At 40.5% G+C, this 12,993-nt stretch overlaps 1 protein-coding gene across 3 annotated transcripts in view; it reads right to left on the bottom strand.

The window, feature by feature from the left end:
- hiw (highwire) overlaps nucleotides 1–12,993 on the bottom strand; it is a 199,817-nt gene that overhangs the window by 185,957 nt on the left and 867 nt on the right. For 2 of the 3 annotated variants that reach the window (XM_043430802.1, XM_043430801.1), the window contains exons 1-20: nucleotides 11,986–12,602; nucleotides 11,262–11,325; nucleotides 10,942–11,184; nucleotides 10,382–10,535; nucleotides 10,035–10,237; nucleotides 9,534–9,851; nucleotides 9,122–9,289; nucleotides 8,579–8,999; nucleotides 8,012–8,401; nucleotides 7,644–7,818; nucleotides 7,345–7,502; nucleotides 6,982–7,116; nucleotides 6,702–6,905; nucleotides 6,316–6,512; nucleotides 5,799–6,051; nucleotides 3,573–5,659; nucleotides 2,773–3,327; nucleotides 2,227–2,555; nucleotides 1,811–2,127; nucleotides 1,449–1,593 (exon numbers count right to left, since the gene is read on the bottom strand). In XM_043430802.1, coding sequence (XP_043286737.1) covers nucleotides 1,449–1,593; nucleotides 1,811–2,127; nucleotides 2,227–2,555; nucleotides 2,773–3,327; nucleotides 3,573–5,659; nucleotides 5,799–6,051; nucleotides 6,316–6,512; nucleotides 6,702–6,905; nucleotides 6,982–7,116; nucleotides 7,345–7,502; nucleotides 7,644–7,818; nucleotides 8,012–8,401; nucleotides 8,579–8,999; nucleotides 9,122–9,289; nucleotides 9,534–9,851; nucleotides 10,035–10,237; nucleotides 10,382–10,535; nucleotides 10,942–11,184; nucleotides 11,262–11,325; nucleotides 11,986–12,080 — 6,611 coding nt within the window. In that variant the 5' untranslated portion in view covers nucleotides 12,081–12,602. Of the gene's footprint in view, nucleotides 1–1,448; nucleotides 1,594–1,810; nucleotides 2,128–2,226; nucleotides 2,556–2,772; nucleotides 3,328–3,572; nucleotides 5,660–5,798; nucleotides 6,052–6,315; nucleotides 6,513–6,701; nucleotides 6,906–6,981; nucleotides 7,117–7,344; nucleotides 7,503–7,643; nucleotides 7,819–8,011; nucleotides 8,402–8,578; nucleotides 9,000–9,121; nucleotides 9,290–9,533; nucleotides 9,852–10,034; nucleotides 10,238–10,381; nucleotides 10,536–10,941; nucleotides 11,185–11,261; nucleotides 11,326–11,985; nucleotides 12,603–12,945; nucleotides 12,973–12,993 lie in introns of those variants that run through there. The other variant, XM_043430800.1, reaches the window with a different exon arrangement.

A 12,993-nucleotide genomic window follows, 5' to 3' on the forward strand; every position in this document is an offset into this window, starting at 1 on the left:
AGGAAGGAGGAAGAGGACTTTCACGGTCGATCAGACGATTCGAACCTTCCGGGTCAAGCGAATGCAGGTAAGAGTGAGAAAATGAGCCAAAACTGTCCCATGCGCGTGTGCCTCTTTAGATAAGCTATCGTTCTCACCGAACGCAACTGACAGCGACCTTGGCACTTTGGCCTTCGACTTCCGCTCGGTATTATCGAATTAAAATTCGAGTCGACAGGCTATTTTCTGCTATGCGTCATTGCGCTCTACGTGAAACCGCTTTTTCAGTCTAAAAATTCGCTCAGCTTCAGTAAATACGCGCAACCTCGAGTTTTCACGAGCTCCATTCGTTTTACGAATGTCGAAAAACATTTGTACGAGCGACATGTTAATTACAGTGAGAAATCGAATCGTTTGAGTCGAGTAAACCTGTCAATGGGTCCTGAAAACCAAATTTACTGTGCCAAGACCCTTTCGTCTTGTGCCCACAAAGTTATTGCGAAAGATGGAATTGCTATATGGAAAATTTACAAATTTTCTCAATTTTCGAGTCTCAGTTGACACTCGATTCGAGTGTAAACTTTGAATTTGTAAAAATTATCTCACAGTTAGAAAGTTCTTGACTAGTGAATAAATGAGTTGAAAAATCAAAAAACGTAAAACTTCCTGACACTTGTAATTGAGTAATAGACAAAGCGCGTCAAATATTTCGCGGAAAATACAAAGACTTTCCACGAAGGTGGACACTTGAAAACAACCCCCACGTAAAAATATTGTGATCGAGATATTGTAAATAAAGAAATAATGAATATTTGTAAGCTCAAAACGATCGTCACGAAACGAAAACTGTGGTTTTTTTTTCGATGAATCATCTCGACCGCGCATTGGTTCCGAACTAGAAATTGTATAAAATAAATTGAACCAAATCAAATGTAATGGAATTGAAAAAATAATAAATATTTGTCGAAATAAGTTGTTTATCTTGGTTGGCAACGAGCTAGAAAAAAGGATCATGAAATGTGGTAAAAGTAGAGAGACCTCGACCCACTGCTTAAGCTTGGATATTATCACGAATGTTTTTTCGCGTTTCGACGAGATGAAAACCGTAAACTGTTATAAATGAAAAAGTCGGATTAATTGAGCCAAAAACGGGACGAGATAAATATTTTGACAACGGTTGGAAACGAGTCGATCGCTACAATATTTTTTGGGACCGAACCGATTGGACTGACCTAGTCGAGTGGAAGAAGTACTGATAATTGGTTTTAGACTGGTTCGAGAATTGGGAGGAATTGGGAGAACGGGAAATCGTTTCGCAAAAACTCCACTTAATGATTTTCCAAGAGAATTCGAATGTTGACCTCGTAAACTGACTTTTCGAAGCAAAGACTTTTTCTTTGATTGAAACTCCGTTGGTAAAACGTTGATTCCTGAAAATTGCATGCAAGTTATCGCAAGGGAGGACTCACCTGAACGGGAGAACGCCATCGAGAGCCTGCGTGACGGTCGGCGGAGCTGCGAGGGCGAAGCCACGACCAAGGAGCCCTGAATGTACCGAAAATATCCTCTTCGCTGTTTCCTGAGCAGCTTCCACGTTATCCTCCATTTCTTCCACTGAGCGATAAAAATGAATGAAATGTCTTTAAAGTCGAATAAACAATAGAAATATCCCGGGAATGAAACACGAGAATACAATTGATATGAAGAAATGAACTGAAAACTGTGCATAAAGATAAAAAAAAATAAAAACTAATTTGGAGCCTTTTTGTGTTTGTATAAACGATTAATTTGAATAAAAAACGAGAAAGCCCGAAAATAGACTTTGACTCACTGGTAACGGTGGGAAGTCTGAGATTCTTTTTCATAAGACTCGCGGCGCATGCACCCCCGAGAAAAGAGAGTTCGGTTTCGAGGTTTTTGAGGCCATTTCCAGAGGAAATCCAGTCGTAGCCAATGATGAGACATTTAAAGCCATAAGTTACGGAGAGATCGTCCTTCATGTAATCGGAGGCTGTTTCGAGTGAAAATATGATTTCGTTGCCAGGTAGGACGATGGCATTTTGCGGCCACTGATTGGGTACGTTGCTCATTTTGTGAAGCACCGGCAGGTACAATGAAGTTTCTTCGATGCCGGAAGTTGAATTGTTCCTGAAACAAAAAGCATCGAAAGATAGGCGAATGGTTCATTTATTTGCTAAATGAAGGAAAGTTTTTCATAAAAAAAAAAAAATGGTTTTCAAAGTGTACCCGGAATTATTTGGATTAACGATTGTGTTTGGAATGTAAATTTGCAGATAATCCTCCGGCTGGGCGGTTCCGCACTCGGGTGTAAATTCGACGGTCATCCATTTGACTGTTTCGGGAAAAGTAACCCGATAGTGCGAGACGGTTGCCGGTTTATAAGGATGCTCACTCTCGAGCCACGTGTAATGATGGCTCGTAGTTACGGGCGTTGGAAAGTGCGAATGACCTTCGCTATCCTGTGATACTTGGGACATGCCCATTGTTGATAATAAATTAAGTCCGGCCACGTGGGGCAACATCTCTTGAATTAACGTCAAAACTTGCACGCCGCTCTGTTAAAATGGAAAAAAAAAAATGCATGAAAGTAAAAACTCAACGAATAATTCACACAAATAGAAACAAAAATTTGATAAATCAGTCGTAAAGAAAAAACTATAATCAAAAATAATAAAAATTTCGTTGATTGACTAAAAGTTAATGATCGATCGAATAGATTTCATCAGAAAAATATAATAAATTTCATTGCTTCAAATTGGAGGGACAACTCACTCTTGGATCAGAGGTCGCGAGTGGACTAATGTGAGCCATGACAAGAGGCAAAAGGGTCGTGACGAAAGCAGCGTTTCCCAAAATCTCATTCGTCAAATGGTCCTCGGATCGTTCACGAGCGAGTGCCAAAATTTCATTGGACCGTTGAACGATCGTGGTGGTCATGGCAAGCGTACATTTTCTCGCTTGTAATTCAGCCACGGCTTTGGTCGTTTGAGGACTTTGAGAATCCTGAGGATTCGAGTAGTACAAAATGTGCGGTATCTGTCCTCGTGTTTGGGTTGTACCATTGAAACTTAAAGAACAAACGGTGAAGGTGAAATTTGTACCATCCGGACCTCGAACCACGCTCAAACCGTTGTCACCGTTGCTCGTTATTCCACCATGATTTTTCAGTCTTATCGCGTATTTAACATTCTCTTTTATCGGTATCGGCTTGCTGAATTTCAGTTCCACAATATCGTTCACACAATCGTCCGGACCGAAAGAACCACGCGTGAAATCGAGGCTACTCCAACGTTGGGTGTGCGACGGATCGTTCCCGGCATTATTTTGCTAAATTAATCAAAGAAAAATCTTTGTATCATTGAAAATTCAATTGGAATGATAAATATCAATTATTCCGTTTGGGTTTTTACTGAAATTTTAAAATTCTTTCAATTATTCTTAAACTTCTTAATGGGAACTTTAATTATTCGGAACGATCCAAATTTAGATATGATTTCCACTCCGTATTGCATTGTTTTTTTTTTTTTTTTACACTCGTCCGTGAACCTTTTTGTAAAATTAGTAGAACTTACATCGTCGAGAAGTTCGAGTTCGTAGTTGTAGACACCAGCACCACCGTAAATTCCAACACCAGCAACGACGATTCCGCTTCTATCGACGGAGAAGCAAATAGCATCGGGAGAACCGTTGCCAGTGTTCCAGGTTCTGGTTTGATTGGTTCTGGTGAATCTGGATGGAGTTGTGTACATGAATCGTCCACAAGCGGCTTGGAGTTCGTCCTCGTTACCGCTGGATTGAGCAGCTAATTCGGCGATGACTCTGGCGAGCAAGTAGCAGCAGTGTACGATGAGATTGGGTAGTGACAAGCTTTTTTCCCGGCAGAGCGATTTTTTAACAGGTACGAGAATGAGATCGAGCAACCGATCGAGAACCTCGCGAAATGACCAATTGAGGGTTTCCCTCCCGGTGCTTTCTATCTGCGATTTGTAGCTCATTTGCTCAACGAGAATGGGATAATGGTGAGCTTCGGTAGAGTTCATCATAGGCAAGCCGGAATTGTCGGAAGGGCTGAGTTGCCTTTTAATCCCATCGCTGCTATCCATGACGTTCGATAAAATGGGAAAAGTGCAACGGAGTCGTACCATAGAATTGCACAGAGAGGCGAGAACTGCCGAGAGTAATCGGTCTTTGCTGGAAACGCCCTGTTCCTTGTCGATTTCCGAGAGCAGTTCGCACAAAGATGTCCATTTCAAGTAGGCGGTTGGATAAAAAGCGTGGTAACACGCGACAAAAGTTTTGTGACACTCGTCCAAAATAATGGAAATCATTTTGTTGCCTATGCTCCGATCGCTCTTGCTCGTTTTCGTTTTCCCTTTGCTTCTCAGACCCGTGGGTACGGAATCAGAGAGAATTTGTCGTAGAAGAGCTCGAACTTCGCCGACGCATTCGGCCAGTCTGACGCTCTCGGGGGGACTTTTTTTGCCCGTTTGATTGGAATAAATCTCGTTGGTGTAAGTTCGCAGGAGTCTCAGACTGGCTTCGCTTATGTAAACGAGATGTTCCATTTCGAGAACAGAATGGAACGAAGTTGTGGGTAATCTGGAGCAAGCGTCGGAGAGTCCAGCTTTGAGAGTGTTCCAGCTCCATTGCAAAAGAGATATTAAAGATTGGAAGCATTCTTTGGTGACGGCGCGGCTAAATTCGCGACGTATTACGTACACAGGTTCGGACTGATCTCTCTGCCGATTGGGCGATTGCGTTTCAGGGGTCACGATTCTATAGAGCAACTGAGGGATTTGTCCGGCGTTGACATCGGTCCCGTTGTTCGACATTTTCGACGATTTGAAGTGGAAGATGACTTGATCCTCGGTGGTGACCATGCTCTGACCGCCAGCACCGCAATCGCTCGCAGGGCCGCTGACGTGAGCACAGGCAACGTACCAACGATTCGCTTGCAAGGCTATCGGTTCGTCGAAGAGAATTGAGTATTTTTGCCGAGGCTCGCACTCGTAGGGAATTTCTTCGGTTCCCGCAAGCAAAATGCCATCGTTTTCGTGATAATCGCCGGCTAGCCCGAGATCGAAGAGCTTTATTTTGGCGGTGTATTCGCCGCGACCACCAAACAGCCCGTAACCACCGAGCAAAATATCCGTGTCTGCCATGAATCTTATCGCCTCAACCGAATGACCCGAGTAGCCCCAACCTCCCCCGTGATTCTCAAATCTACTCACGGTCGAATAATCTTCTCGACTGTAAATTTTGTCGTGAGTCGAATTAGTACACTCGTTTTCTTCCACTATCGTCAGCTTTTCGTCCTGCGCTTGCGTCAAAGTGTCCAAGCAACCCAATAAATGCATCGCTGCTTGTGTACGCGTTACAAAACAATTTTGAACCACCGGAAGTGCCAATCCTGGACTCAGTATCGAGGCATCCAAATCCGCAATCGTACGAGCTTCCGTCGATATTATGTTGTGCGGACTTATTTCACTCGTCGTTGAATTGTACGTCCATATGACGTTGTAAAGCGAATCCAGACACGCCGCTGAATGTGCGAAATCTACTTGATCGTTGCCACTGAAACTGTTGCAACTTCCGTCTCTTTTGTTTATTACGAGACACTTGAAGGAATTTACGTGCTCGTTTTGGTGAGGTATGAGTACTGCAACGGATAACAATTGAGAAATGTTTCAATAACAACTAATTCCAAGTTATTTTCCTATTTTTACTCTTAGAGTTAGTCATTCGATGTGAATTTAACGAAATTGAGAAGTAGATCAATTCATCACGTGCTAACTTACCAATGCAATTTTTATTTGCCATTACAGTGCTCTTGGTTAAACTTATAGAATTAATCTCATCGATTTTCACGTAAGTTTGATCCCCAGATGCACCAATCCAGGTAGCACGTCTGCCCCACTTTGGACCAATATTGGGAACGACGTTCGGAAAACTGTGCCACGGCTGGGATCTTTCCGATCGTCGATTCCCTTGTGGCGTAGTTTTCGATGACTCGTTCTGACCATTCCACCACTTCATGCCCAACTGTCCTTTCTGAAAATCAAACAATAATTTAATGAACACAACAATTTTAGAAAATCATTTTTTTATATAAATAGTTGATGAGTTTAGCTCGGTTCGATGAAATCGCATGCCTTTTTCAACGAAACATTTCTTGCACATTTCTTTTCAAACATTCGTGAACGACAAAACGTCGTTCCACGACGTTGACTGAACCGTGGGATAAAGGTAAAATAAAAAAATAACGGAAAATAAGAAAAAAAATCATATAACCAGTCGATTAAACAATATACTCACTTGATAAGCGCCGAAAGTGTAAACCTCTCCTTTTCCTGTGAGGACGACAGTGTGATTGCTACCTGCAGCAACTTGAGTGGCAATGCTGGGCAATTTAACTTGTACAGGGCCAGCGTGAGCAATTAGATCGCCAATACCCAGTTGACCGTAAATATTGCTACCAAAACTGTACACTTCACCATTTTGCAAAAGTATAACTGTCGAAGAACAAGAAGAATAATTGAATATTTAAATCCAGGGCACAAAAGATTGAGAAAGAATTTCTTTTATTCTGAAGGTTGCTCGATATTTGCACTATTCTAGAGAATGTGGATCGGATTTCTGAGCCTTTATTAAAACTTTTCATAACGAAACAAAAAAAAACTATGAATTCGTAGTCGACTAACCGGTGTGATGCAGACCACAGGAAACTTGAACGACGGGACTATCGCTCGGAATGGGAACTTTGGCGGGTGGAATGCTCGCAATTCTCGTTGCATCGCCACGTTCAACGTCACTGCCCCCAACAACTTCGTCCGTGAGAAGATTATTGCCGAGTCCGAGTGCAGCTTTTCCGGAAGCTCCTTTTTGTACGACGACGCTGGGGCCTACTAAAAATGTCTCCGATAAATAGAAGAAGAGGAGAATTCTTCGTGTGAAGAAAAAAAAAAGGAAAAACGATTGTACCAGGTCGCTGATTGTTGGATCCCTTGATCTTTATTCCCCATTTAACAGCGCTGGGCCCAGCTTTGCTTCTCTGTCGCTGTTTTCTCTCTTCCAATCGTCGCCTCAAATAGTCTCTGATATTCGAACCGGGTCTTCCTGAATTAGGAGCAAAGCAGATGGGAAAATTAGACAAAAGTTTGTCAGAGCTTAGTAGACACCTATCAGACCCTAGCAAGCTGTTCTCGCACGTTTCCGAAATCGTATTGAAGATTTTTGTGTCTCACGTTCGATGCCGCATTATTTAAATATAAAATAAATCATTAAAAAGATAATAAAATACTGTGTCTGGAGGGCAGCCCGCTCGGGGTGCTGATAAGTTGCTACCTTCAAACATCATGTGCAATCTCATCATGCCTAAATCTCCACCTCCCGATGGTCCAAAAACTGCCATATCGCTGCCGTTGTCGCAATTCTTACGGGCGCACTCGCTGCAACATCCGCACTCGGCACAACCACTGTCTCCTTCGCCGCAACCGCATTCTCTGTTTCAACAAAATCAACCAAAATTAAATGACTCAAAGGTAATATTGTTTCCGTGCAATTTTCATGATAAATCTGATCCTCGTTTGAATCGCACATACTTATATTGTAAAAAGTCGATGGTGAAGACATTTTTTACTCACTGTCCAGGACGACGTTTCGAATTCCGACCCGGAAGTGTACTGTTCAAGCAAACCATTCCGTAGCCTGTACATTCTCGGCACACGGTGCAAACCATGCAAACGCGACGTCTCCATTGATGTTGTCCCGGAGAACACATTCCTCTACCTTCATCCCACTCTTCACCAGGATCTCCTTCTATGAGAGAAAATAAACATTTTCAATTTTTTTGGAAAAACTGCTATTGTTGAAAAAAAAACCGTTGAGTAATGAAATTCAAGGTTACAACCTTGAATTGGATTTTGAAACGACTGAATTTCAATGCTCAAAATGAAAGTTATCTAGTTGTTTGTTTGAAAATTGTTTGATTACGCCGATCAAATGAACTGACCATCCTCGGCGACGATTAGTTCGTCCTCCCCTGTTCCTGTTTCCATCGCAACAACCGTCACTTCTTTGTGGGCTGGCCTGACAGCTGTAAAATCTCGTCCGCACTGTCCCTTGTTATTAATTCCAAAAGTATAGAGTTGTCCTTTGTTGGTGAGAACAGCAGCGTGAGCTTTTCCTAAAGCAACATGCTGGATCGAGACGTCTTTGAGTTCAGTGACTAAACCGGTATTCGGATCGCTGTGCAGTGTATCTTTGCCAAACATCAACAAAGCTCCTTCTTTAGTGACGAGAGCGGTTGAGCCATTGTTGCACGCAGCTTCGATGACGTAGTGGCCATCGGCTTTAAACATTTTCTTTGGTTTCGCGGGCTTTGGTGGTCTGCGTACTTTGCCTAGTGATATTGAAACGACTTTGTACAAAAAGGAATAACGTCAGGGAGTATAAAGAAAGAATAATACTTTAAGAAAAGAAATAATCTCGTGGAAAGTTGCTTTTCAATTCTCGAAAAAACTGTAATTTTCACATTCAAAGATATGTTTGAAATAAAAGTTTTTTGTTCAAAACTCACAGCTATCACCGTCCTCGCCCCGTCTCGCTGTCCCAGCGAACAATACCGATCCGTCATCCATCACGAAAATAACATGTTGACCGTCGTGTCCAGCCACGAATTGCGAAACTTTCGAGCTTTCGTTTAAAGGCAGTTCAAGCCATCTGTTCGGCCTCGTATTACTTTTCATTCCTAAACAACTTCCTTTTCCAGTATACAATATTTTTCCTGACATTGTTTTCAACAGACTAAATTCTTTGCCAGCGATTACCATCGCCACTTCGTCGTCGCAACCGGAACTCAAGGTATGCGCAGTTTGTTCCTCATCGAAATTCGCCCAGCCAAATACGTCGACGCACTTTCTTGCCAATTTCAAGGGCAATTCTGACGTTACGGTCACGGGATTGCTCAAAGTATTTATCGTACGAACGACAAAACCTTCCTGAAATGTTTTTTTTTCGTTAACTAATTCAAGCTTCTCTATCATTTTGACTCCCTCGAGAATAGAATACAAATGACAAAAACTTTTATCATTTTCTGTTTTTTCTTCTTTTTCCTACTCACATCTTTCCCAGCAGTGATCATTCCCAAATTATCACCGTCCGAAAACATCACAGAAGAGAGCCAATCGCGACCTTCGAGCACCGCTATTCCTCTTACTGCCAAATTCTCAGCATCGAGCTCTAACAGTTCGCACTGTTTTCTCGGAGAACATTTGAAATACAACGAATTCTGAAAAAAAAAAAAATAATGAACGTTCATGAGAATATAAAAGTTGAAAATTAATCAAAAATTCATCGTTCCATTTTAATACTTTTCATTTGTTATTTCGAATCCTGAACTTATTGAATATATTTTTATTCGTTCAATTTTTCTCAGCACAGAACGATGTTTTCGAAAAAATAACCATTTCGGATATGAGCCGTTTTGTTTCAATTAAGTTTTTACGAAAATTAGCGTTGAACGCAAAACTTACATTAGCGTAACCGAGCCATCCAATCTCATTAGGATAAAAATCAGCTTTGTGAGAGTACAACTGACCACCGATCGTGCCACCGTATCCACTACCGATTTTCAACAGTCCACGATTCGTGTGAAGATAAAGATATTTTCCATCACTGACAAAACTACGTCCATTCATAACGAGATTATTCATCTCGTTTGGAAGATGTAATTTGAACGTGTAAATCTTGGAACTTTTAGGAACTCCATATGTTATCCAATCGGGTCGGGCAAGCTTACCAAGCAATATTGCTTCGACGCTACGTTGTAGTGAGATCAGGACAAATGGCATCTGCAATCCAAATTTTTTTGAGTCTTATAAAATCGATCTTTTTACTTACAAAAAATTCATTTATGCGATTCATAGAAATATTCGTATCATTAATTCCAATAAAATCTCATTAAAACGATTTGTAATATTGTTTGAGGATACTTTTCTTCGTTCATAAATAAATATTAGATGAAAGTTATAAACCTGAATATTTTGAGCTGCAAGAGCTCTAGGGCACATTAATAAAGCAGCTATAGCAGCGAGTAATCTTCCAGTATCACCTCTAACAACTACCAGACTTAAGAGACAGGCACAAGCAACAGCTGTCAAGTGACTGCCATCATTAGCAACTGTTGACTCTGGACCGTGCGAAGTTGCCAGATCCAGCAGCAGATCGAATAATGGATCTGAAGAAACAAAAAACGGATCAGATATTGGAGTTGTACTCGTGAAAAAATTATGAAGGGATAAGATAAATTATAAAATAATTTAATCAAAAATATTCCGAGTTCCAAGATGAAGCCTCGAGTCAACCGATTTTATTTACTTACCTATAACATCATCAGGTTCGGACTTGAGTCCTTCAGGAAGTTGTCCCTGAAGAACGTCCAGCAACGCAGAAAGGGCTTTGGTACACAAAACTGGCTCTACCGATCTACTCTCTCTCATAAGTGTAAAAACACTTCTCAGACCGATGCCCACAATCTGAAACAAATAAATCATTAAAATAACACAAATGGGTATGACTTTTTAAATTGTCTTCATTTTGGTGGTAAATATTTATTTTCTGAATCCAGGACATAAATTTTATGAAGGATTCTTATCGATAGCATTCAGCTTCCGGTCATTCTATTGCAATGGAAAATATTCAGACTGTGCAACACATTCAAATTTTTCAAATTAACTCAATATTCGCACAGATTTAGTTTCATTTAAAAACAATTATCATCACCGATGATCATGTACGAATCGCAACTATGGCTGTAACAAAGGAAATTTTGTAACGTTTCAATGGGGCAAAGTTTAATTCAGTTTTCTACTGTCCATAGGAGTATTCCCTTTCCCCATAGAAAAAAAACCAAGTGATTTATTAATTGTGAGGTTTGTTTACCTTTGGTAAACTCTGCGCCGATGATATCCGGTCCTCGTCCTCACTATCAGAGTCGATAGTGTCACTGAGCTCAGGCGGAGGAGGAGAACTGCAGTTTGAAACCCTAAAAGCTTCGCTACTACTTCTTGCATGTTTATCAAGAACAGAACTCCTGACTCGAGCAAATACAGCGAAAGCGGATGCATTGCTGGGCAAATCGATCTCCGGTGGTCCAGGAGAACTTAAATCGCCACTGAGGTCGAGCTAAAGATAGAGGATAGAAAAACTAGAATCAGTAATCATTAGGGATATGGATTTTGATGACAAGAACTGAGATTCACCTTCTTTTTATCCTTTTTCTTTGTAGCTTTGCTTCTTTTGCATTTTTTCCACTCGTTCTTTGACCTGTAGAGAAGAAATGTTTTCAATAACATTTACAATTGTTGTTATTTATCCTCGAAACGGATCATCCTGTCATAGGTTAACCGTGGTAGAAAAAACATTGAATCGTAAATTCAATATAATAATTCAATATAAGATCGAGAATCTACTTAGTTATCTGAGAAATCGATAAAAATTGAAGAAAATTGTATCTATTCGTCAAAGTATTATCAAGCATTGGGTGATAACGATCGTATAACACTTTTGAGGTTATGTTTTTCAATGTATTGTTAAAGGTCGGAATTTATCGAAAAAATTAAAATACTTGTGAAAATAAGTTAATAAATATTATGTGCGATTAGTATTATAAAAAAACATCGATTATGCGATTATGTTTACTGTGCATTTTTGATATATTCAAACAAAAACAAAAAGCTGTAAGTATAAATAGAGGATGTGGATTTGGCTTGAATTTCGGGTAAAATGTGTTTTTAAAGGCATTTGATCATGAAAAATGAAAGAACAACATGTTTAACTACGAGGAAAACGTGAATGAGCAAGTGGGTTATGATTATGAGAGGTTCACCCGCAAACGTAAACAAAGCGTTGAAGTGGGGAGAGGTGTAAGATAGTAGGAAAGTTTGTTTTGGTTGTTATTCTGGTATTATTCGTATAAGCTTGTACCTCTGAGCCTCGGCAATGCTTTTGAAAAGTTCGTAGAAACATTTCACGTAGTTTTCAGGTTCTGGTTGAAGGCCTGCGTGATCGCCGGACACCATGGCCCATTAATGCGATTAAAACGACAAAATATTAACTGAAATGTATATCGGTTTATGATTAGATCAAAAACGCACTCGCACACTTTCACCAATTCATTTTCGTAATATTATTGATCGTTTGTTCCGGGTCTCCACGACCTGTGTGTCGTTCCCATGTGATCGCCAAGAGCGTTTATATACACGCGCGCACCTCGTCCGTTTATACTTTTTCCAGATGATTTATACCGAACGATTAATCTACCTCCAAATGCACGCACAACACTTACACATCTCTTTATTATTATATATTTATCGCATGAGGAAGATATGGCAGATTCAAAAATGTTCAGCTGTTTTTTCTTCGCGTTTCGCTTCGTTTTAAACAATTTCGTGATCTTCCCGGTGTTCTCTCGCGTAAATACACATTCACTCTCACACAAAACACCTCTCATTCGCTCAAACACCTAGTTCTCCCATCTCCGACTTGAAAATAACTGGACAGCTCACGACTCACGACCAGCTGCCGCTCACGAACACAGCTTCGAATTGTCGATTGGCAGGCGCAGAGCGCTAAATTTTAGAGCCATGTGTGTTTCCGACGACACACACGACGAGATTTTACGCTATTGTGTTAAGGCGCATTCACACACCTTTCGAGAATCGATAAACTTTTTTAATACTCGTATGGACTTGCCTTTATCGTGGACAAATTCTAATCTGTATTAAAATTTTGCTAATGAATTCAACGAACGAAGAGCTAATGGGTTTTTATACGCCCTGATTCAGTTTTTTGGATCCCAAGTTATATTATTTATTCTCTTCCAGAAATTTCTTTTATTTAAAAGGAAAATTGAGTCAAATAATCAATAATACTGATCTGACTTACCTACATCTACCATCATTCTGCTTCCGCCTGTAAAAAAGTATCATTCAT

This window comes from Venturia canescens, chromosome 10 (assembly GCF_019457755.1).
Source record: "Venturia canescens isolate UGA chromosome 10, ASM1945775v1, whole genome shotgun sequence".
NCBI classification, from domain to species: Eukaryota; Metazoa; Arthropoda; class Insecta; order Hymenoptera; family Ichneumonidae; genus Venturia; species Venturia canescens.